Raw genomic sequence first — 8,907 nt, 5'->3', positions numbered from 1 at the left:
ATGGCAGCAACTCTGGTCTTGATTTTGATACCTTGCTACATCCAATGGAAGACCACTGAGGGCCAGTGTACACCAATGAAATATGGACACGTAAAACCAGGATACCACAAGGATGGAGATGTCATGATTGGGGGAATTGTTACAATAAGCAATTTAATAAACTCAGAACCACTGTCCTATACAGCTTTTCCCACATGGATATATACGTTTGTGTAAGTAGCAGAGTGGCTTAGTTTGCATGGCAACATAGTAACATAGTAAATGATGGCAGATAAAGACCTGTACGGTCCATCCAGTCTGCCCAACAAGATAAACTCATTTTACATGGTATGTGATATTTTATATTCGAGTTAGATTTGTCCTTGCTATCTTAGGACATAGACCGTAGAAGTCTACCCAGCAGAACTACTTGTACTAAGTTCTGAAGTTAACGTCAAAACCCCTTAAAATTTACCCCCCAGCCCATCCTTATCTATTCAGTCATGATCAGGGCATAGACCTTAGAAGTCTTCCCAGCACTGGTTTTGCTTCCCAATTACCAGCGCGTCACCACCTAATCTCCACTAAGATTCCATGGATCCATTCGTTCTAAACAGGATTCCTTTGTGTTTATCCCACGCACGTTTGAATTCCATTACCGTTTTCATCTCATGAGTCCTATGTTTAGGATGGACTCTGACTTCAATTGCAAATTTGATTTGTAGCTTAATGAAGGATCTTTAGATAAGGGAGTCTTTCTTGGGATTTTACATTTGTCTATAAGTATTCAATGGGATGTTAGAAATTTAATCATGATCCAATTATAAATCAGGGTCTGTCAGAAAATGAATTGCCTTTTCCTAAAACACACAGAAGTAGATAGTCAAAATGATTTAAGCAGCTAATGTCTGATTTAACCAGATTAGTCATTTTGTTTTTTAATTTTGGGATAGCAAACTGGTAAATTAGGTCAGATATCAAGATACATGTACAAAAGGAGATAAGAGAATTCTTCCCATGCCTTAGCTTAAATTCAACTGGACAGTAGCGATATTCATCCCCTTTAGAACAAATGTACATAGCTATTGTAGTAGGATAATAAATAGCTGTCCTAATGTATACAGATAAAAAACATTTAAATTTAGGACTACATATGGATAGTGTGATTGATACAAGTGGAAAGGGAGAGGTGATGGGACTTGAAATACTGCTTTTCTGTGGTTACTATCAAAATGGTTTACTATTATATACAAGTCTTCACTTTGTACCTGGGACAACAGAGGGTTAAGTGACTTGCCCAGATTTACAAGGAGCTGCAGTGGGAATTAAACCCAGTTTCCCAGGTTCTCAGACCTGAATTAACCACTAGGCTACTCCTCATCAAGGCAAGTGGATCAGTCATTTGCTTATCTTTATTCAGAGACCACCCTGCTGAATGTCAACTTCACACTATCCAGGTAGACCGAGGAAAAACTGTTCATTTGAATTCTTACTTAGCTCAAGGTATGAAATGTGCAAAACTAGTGACCTAGCAAATGTCAATAAGCAAATTTTGTCAACCCCATAAAAATCTAAGAGGTCGGTAAACAAAGTGATTTAAATGGTCATAAAATGGCTTTTGGCCCTTTACATCTCTTGTAATGGGGAATCCGCTGATATTCAGTGGCATCTAACCTTGTTTCTTAGGTACCTTGTACAGATCTGTACACAGAAAATTGTCAGTTTCATTTCCTCTTTCATTTGCTTTTGAATCATGAAAATTCATTTGGTTCCATCAGTGTCCTGGTTAATCCCCTTTTGAAGAAACCTTCACTTGACCTTTCAATTCCAGCAAATTATAGGCCTTCTAAACTGATTGAGAAGTTTTCTACCAACTCCTATGCCATGCTGAAGCCACAAATATTTTCCATCCATGCCTATTTGTCTTTTGTGCAGACCATATCATGGAGTCAATTCTGACTGGTTCTTGAATGAAATTTACTCTGTCCTTGATAAGGGTCAAATTATATGCCTCATCTCTTTAGATTTATCATTGGCTTTTGATCTCATGGATCACAAGCTTCTTCTCTGCCATCTTGTGAATTATTAGCTCCCTGGCAGGATATTAAAGTGGTTCAACTCTTTTCTTAGTGATTGTTCTTCTCGGTCTGTGCCCATTCAACTCTGTCCACTCTTCTCTCACCTGTGGTGTCCCTTGGGGTCACCCCTTCTTTTCAACATATTTCTTAATCCTCTCTTTTGAAGCTCAGATCTCTCATGCTATTTATATCTGCTCATGAGCATTTCAGCAGTTTAGATAAATCAGGAATCTTGACCAGGAATCTCAGATTATGTTTCTGCATGCTCACATCATATCTCATCTGGATTACTATAACAGTGAGTATGTCAGCTTCCCACAGTTACTCCTTCAATCAGTACAAAGTACCATAATCTAACTTCTTGTTCATACAGATAGGTATGATCACATCTCACCACTCCTCTGTGGCTATCTCTGGATTCCAGTCATTTTTCAAACTCTTGACTCTGGCCCATAGAGCTGCCTATACCTGTATCCCTCCCTATTTGGCTGAATTCATCATCCCATACTCTTCTTCACATCTTTTATATTCATCATATTCCTTGTGGCTTTTCATACCTCTACCTTCATTCATGCATTTTGATACCACTAGACATGTAACACTTTTCTTTTTTGCTTTTACTTTGTGGAATTTAAGTAAAAGGTATCAATAGGGGCAACCATTAAGACAGGTTATTTTACTGTTAAGCCAGGTTATTTGTTTCTGTTGTATAAAATGGGACAATTGCTCAAACAACAGGAGTTAGCAGTAGAATTACCCATCCTAATGGTAGCCCACATTGATAACTTCCTCCATTAGTATCCATGTAGCCATTGAGTGGGGTATTTACTTGCTGAAGAGAGAGAAAGTAAAAGACATCTATTTTGAACTATATAGAGAGTAACATTTCATAAGTACATAAGTATTGCCATATTGGGACAGACTGAAGGTCCATCAATCCCAGCATCCTGTTTCTATCAGTGGCCAATCCAGGTCACAAGTACCTGGCAAGATCCCAAAAAGGTAGAATGCATTTTATGCTTCTTATCCTAGAAATAAGCAGTGGATTTTCCTCAAGTCCATTTTAATAATGATATATGGACTTTTACTTTAGGAAGTCATCCAAACTTTTTAAAAACCCCACTAAGCTAACTGCTTTTACTACATTCTCTGGCAACGAATTCCAAAGTTTAATTACACACTGAGTGGAGAAACACTTTCTCCGATTAATTTTAAATTTACTACTTTGTAGTTTCATTGTGTGCTCTGTAGTCCTAGTATTTTCGGAAAGAGCAAACAAGCGATTCACAACTTGTTACTTGTTATCAGATGGAAGGATCTACATATTTCTGTAAAGACTTCAATTAATGACTTGTAGGTCAATTTTCAGAAGGATTTATGTGATTTCCAACAGCAGGCAACTACATAAATTCTCTCTCCGTATAATTTCAAAGCAGCATACAGATAGTGGGTGTTGAATTTTTGACTGATCGGCCTCATGACATCTATATAACCTGGGGGAGAGAGACGGACTGAGCCAGGGCAGTAATAATTCTTATCCCTATGCTGGACTTGGGAAAAATCCACAATTCCAGGAATAACATATACAGAATGTTTGCACATTTGGGAAGCTTGCCAGGTGCTCTTGGCCTGGATTGGCCGCTGTCGTGGACAGGATGCTGGGCTCGATGGACCTTTGGTCTTTTCCCAGTGTGACATTACTTATGTACTTATGGACAATTCTATAAACAAAGCGCCAAGATTTAGGTAACAAATATGCATGTAAGTGATTAGCGTATTGGCATATTGACTCGTATGTTCATACATAAATGCCAATATTCTGGTAATTCACTGTTCTATAACTATATGAATATCTTTAATAGTGCATTGTTTAAAGGTAGCACATGAGTGGAGTCTGGGTGGGTCACATGCAGGGCTCACATTTATACATAGGGATAGATTCAATATATGATGGGTATTCTATAAGCTGCGTCTAAGGTTAGGTGTGGTTAATAGAATTTGTGCTTATACCCGGGAATCGCGTCTAATTTTAGGTGTGGCCATTTACACCAACTGAAATGTGGTGCCAATCATCACACCTAAATTGCGCATGCGTACCCCTTATTATATAAATTTCACATGTACATTTTTGGAACACCCCAGAACCAACTATGACCTTCCCATTTCCATGCCTCCATTTTAGAATGACATGTTAAATTTAGGCGTGGATCCTGTGCCTAAATTTATGCATGAACATTTTAATTAAAACCAATTAGCACTACTAATTGCTTGTTAGGATTTAAATTCTCAACATTAATTGGATCATTATTCAGGTAAAATGCATGTGCAAATTGGAAGCATCTATGATATTTAGCATTTTTTACAGAATTAGGGGATAACTTATAAACTACAGTGCATATCTCCAGAATTTAGGTGTGAGTTGCACATAAAAGTAAATACTCATGCTAGTTTTCTATAAAGGAGGGCAGGCGACTACCAGTAGCCCTCCAACTATGTTCAGGTTCTGTTTTATAGAAGTGCTCCCATAGTGGTGATATTCATCCTGTATACAGATAGTCTGTGCATTTAAGTTTAGGCCTAAGACTATAAGGATAATGGCTGGCAGCCTGAGATTAATCTATATGTTCAGTGTCACTGCCTATCCATATAGCAGTGCTTAATATCAAACTCTGCAGCTGGCTTTTAAAAACACATACTGACCACTGGCTTTGAAAATAGTTTCACAGCTTTTTTTCCATCTTTCAGTGAGTGATTGATTGTCTGATCTTCATTGTCCATACAGTTATTATGAAGAAAACTATTTTGACTACCTGGCATTTGTGTCTGCAGTGCAGGAGATTAACAATAGCTCAGAGCTCTTACCCAACATCACCCTAGGGTTTCATCTTTATGAATCTTACCTCAATTCATTCTTTGCGTTTGGGGCTGCCATGAGTATAATTACTGGTATGGACATCTGGGTTCCTAATTATCACTGCAAAACATCTGGCACATTGGCCGCTATCATTGAAGGCCTTCAATCAGAGGAATCAAGACAGATGTCCAATATGTTCAGGATGTACCACTATCCACAGGTAAAGGGCCTGTTCTGTTTTTACTGTATAATCCATTAGGAAAGAGTGAAGGATGGTGAACCTGTGATGCATCATTTTGAATTAAAAAGACCATTGGGAGGGGGCAGTGAGATTAATTGCATTTAGGTCTTTTTTTCAGTGCCTACGTTTGGCTTACCAAGGGGCCCTTTACTAGCGGCTAGGGCTCTTCAGTTTGGAGAAAAGGTGGCTGAGGGGAGATATGATAGAAGTCTATAAAATAATGAGTGGAGTTGAATGGGTAGATGTGAAGCGACTGTTTACACCTTCCAAAAATACTAGGACTAGGAGGCATGCGATGAAGCTACAATGTAGTAAAATTAAAACGAATAGGAGAAAATCTTTCTTCACTCAACGTGTAATTAAACTCTTGAATTCATTGCCAGAGAATGTGGTAAAGGCGGTCAGCTTTGCGGTGTTTAAAAAAGGTATGGACAGCTTCCTAAAAGATAAGTCTATAGACCATTATTAAATGGACTTGGGGAAAATCCACTATTTCTGGCATAAGCAAAATAAAACTTTTTTTACTTTTTTGGGATCTTGCCAGGCATTTGTGACCTGGATTGGCCACTGGTGGAAACAGGATGCTGGGCTTGATGGATCTTTGATCTGTCCAAGTATGGCAATATTTATGTACTTATGCACTTTTACCACAGTCATAAAAATGGCCTTTTTCTGATTTTTGCATTAATGACCATGCGTTGATGTCATTAGTGTGCAGTGTTTAAAAAATTAGGATTTAGGAACTCACATGCAACTGGCTTGGCCACTGTTTTGAAAACAGGATACTGGGCTAGATGGACCATTGATCTGACCCAGTATGGCTACTCTTATGTTCTTATGCTATTCCTGCGCTAATCAATAAGGAGAGAATTCAAAAAATAGCACTAAGAATTTGGGGCTGATAAAAGTGAGAACTATGCACAGATACTGCATAAAGCGATCTCTCAGATTCTCAAACCAGATGTACCCAGGATGCAGGACCCCACACTGGTGCAAGCTAGAACAGGCATCCACCTCAATGACTGATGTCAGATGACAGTGGATAAAGCAGTCTCACAGGTTCTCCCTAATTTGCAGGTCCTTTTACCATGTGCGGTAAAAAAGGCCCAGCACTAGAGGCAGGCCCCAGGTAAAAAAGGCTGAAGATAGCCATGGCCATGTGTTAAGACTGCTCTTACTGTGTGGCCATTCGAGGGGAATCATTTCCTGCCACCCACTGAAGTACCATGTGGCACTGCCCTATTACTTCTGGGTTAGCACTGCTAAAAAATACTGCCCTATTTTCCCCAGCGTGGGAAATGGCATGCGCTGGGGCTGGAGCTATCTCCGCTGCTCCTTTTGGGTCGGTAGTAGCTCCAGACTTGCATGGGGTAAGCCCATGGTGGGCTTACTGCCGCTTTGTGAAAGGACTCCTTAGGTTCCTAACATTTTAACCTAGTTTTAGTGAAATATAGAATCCTAATGTTTCTGCTGAAAAAATCACCTAAATATAGGAGCTTAAAAACTTAAAGAAATTATTTAAAATGTGATCTCAACGTGGTAAAGATGATGTTGCATTAATTATTCTCTTTCCTATTTATATGTTCCATCTTTACTTATATTCTACGATGTCAATTTTAATATTCTACTTCGTATTGTGTTGACATTGTAAGTAGTATACCACGCCATACTTTGTTATTTGAATATTTTACTGCTATAATTGTCTATTATGTCTGATTTATTCTTACTGTACACTGCCTTGAATGAATTCTTTCAAAAAGGCGGAAAAGAAATCCTAATAAATAAATAAATATTATTATTAATTTATTTTTATTTACAGATCAGTTTCATCTCACAGAGTCTTTTAATGAGTGACACATTTAAGTTTCCTTTTTTCTACCGAACTGTCCCCAGTGAACTGCACCTTTGTGCTGGGATTGTCAGCTTATTGAAGCATTTTGATTGGACCTGGGTTGGTATCATTGCATCTGATGATGAAAACAGCCTGAGGATGGTTCAGATCCTGAGAGAAGGGATTGAGCAAAATGGTGGCTGCACTGCATTCATAGAAACCTTCAGTCGGAGCAGTTTAATGACAATAGCGAAAATACATAAAATAGTAATGGACATGCCATCAATTAAAGTGATCATTCTCTGTACTAAAGAAGAAAATATATTCTACCTACCCCTTCTTGTGTTGAACCCTGAGAAGGTATGGATCACCAAAACTGAACTGAATTTTCCCTTGAAAGCTAAAGAAAAACTTAATATAATGAACACCATCTTATCATTTGCAATTGTAAAGAAGAAGATACCAAGCTTTACAAAATTTATCCAGGAGGTGAACTTTACCCTGCTTCCAAGTGATCATCACACTAAGATGTGGTGGACAGGCCTATGTGACAGCCAGTGTCCGAAAGACATAAAAAGAACCTGCAATTCTGATGTAAAATTGTCATTTGTCAGACACTGTAACACCAACTACATTGGGAAGAGCATTAGTGTATATAACGCTGTGTACGCCCTGGCACACGCACTGCATGACATGCTCATGTCTGGCTCTAGAAACACCACCTCAAGGACTACAGAAATGTGGAAATTATCTGATTACTTGCCATGGAAGGTAACATAATTTGTTATGTTGTGTTGTTCAGAAGGAAGAAAAAGTGAGACAAAATAAAATATGAAAGGAAAGACTTTGATGAAAAGGAGACTGTATGATCTCAGAAAGGCAATGAAACTCCACAATCACAGAATGTTTTTCATGATATGGTTCTTTATAAGAAGAATAGATAAAGTGGGGAAAGTATACAAAGCATGGCTAATGGAATGCTTTTCACCTTTTCTACACATATATCCCTAATTCTATAAAAGGAGTGCACATCTCAGCCAATTTGCACCAACAATTGGCTTTTTAACATGCAATTATTGATGCTAATTGGAATCAATCAAGATGTACGCTCATGAATTTAGGTGCATGATCTCTGCCTAAATTTTATGCACGTCCTGGAAAAGGGGTCAGAAAATGGGAGGTTAATGGGACGTTCAGGGTAGAGCATGGGTGTGGATTTGGGTTATGTGTTTAATTATAGAATAAGGGGCTCCATGCCTAAATTTAGGCACTGGCATTTCCACTTCATATAGGGAAATGATTAGCCGACCCGGGCACGGGAAGGGGGCAGGAGAGAGACATGTTGGATAATGGGGGGGGGGGGGAGGGGGAGGGATACTGAAGAATAGGGAAAGCCCGAGTCTGTTTAAGGGATAATAAGTTTGGATTTTTCATGACCTCTCTAGGGCGACCCAAGTGAGACAAAATGTTATGATTCTGCCGGGGGGACTCCTGGGTCTCTTTCACCTCTCTCTGTGTTTGTCTGGGTTCCAGTTCAGCCGTGAGGCCCGTACGAGTGTCTCTGAGTGCCTGGGTTCCAGTTTGGCTGCGAGGCCCACCTGTATGCCTATTTCCCTTTCTTCCTGAGGTGCTGCGGGGGAAGGTAGTTTAGGGGTTTTGCGTAGCTGGGGTGTGCAGTGGTGGGTCAGTCTCCCCTTGGCCTGGGTCAGTGCTCTGCTGGCCTCGACCAGGGCTCAAGGCCTCATGACCAACTCAATGGATTACAGAACGCCAAAGCCATGAGCTCGACCGATCCATCTCCTATGCAGCTGTTCCAGAAACTGCATGCTCAGCTACAACAGGTATCAGGAGTCATGAACACACTGAGTCAGCGTGTGGACTCGCTGACCGTCACTGGGGCTGCGGAGGGCCCATTGGCTCGTAC

At 39.7% G+C, this 8,907-nt stretch overlaps 1 protein-coding gene across 1 annotated transcript in view; it reads left to right on the top strand.

The window, feature by feature from the left end:
• Positions 1-8,907, top strand: part of LOC115464365 (vomeronasal type-2 receptor 26-like) — a 32,485-nt gene continuing 23,578 nt past the window's right edge. The window contains exons 1-3 of the mRNA XM_030194752.1: positions 1-212; positions 4,840-5,131; positions 6,972-7,754. Of these exons, the coding sequence (XP_030050612.1) occupies positions 1-212; positions 4,840-5,131; positions 6,972-7,754 (1,287 nt within the window). The remainder of the gene's footprint in view (positions 213-4,839; positions 5,132-6,971; positions 7,755-8,907) is intronic.

The sequence above is a fragment of the Microcaecilia unicolor genome, chromosome 3, assembly GCF_901765095.1.
Source record: "Microcaecilia unicolor chromosome 3, aMicUni1.1, whole genome shotgun sequence".
Lineage (NCBI taxonomy): Eukaryota > Metazoa > Chordata > Amphibia > Gymnophiona > Siphonopidae > Microcaecilia > Microcaecilia unicolor.
The sequence above is the reverse complement of the archived record's forward strand: the minus strand, read 5'-3'. Positions and strand labels throughout refer to the sequence as shown.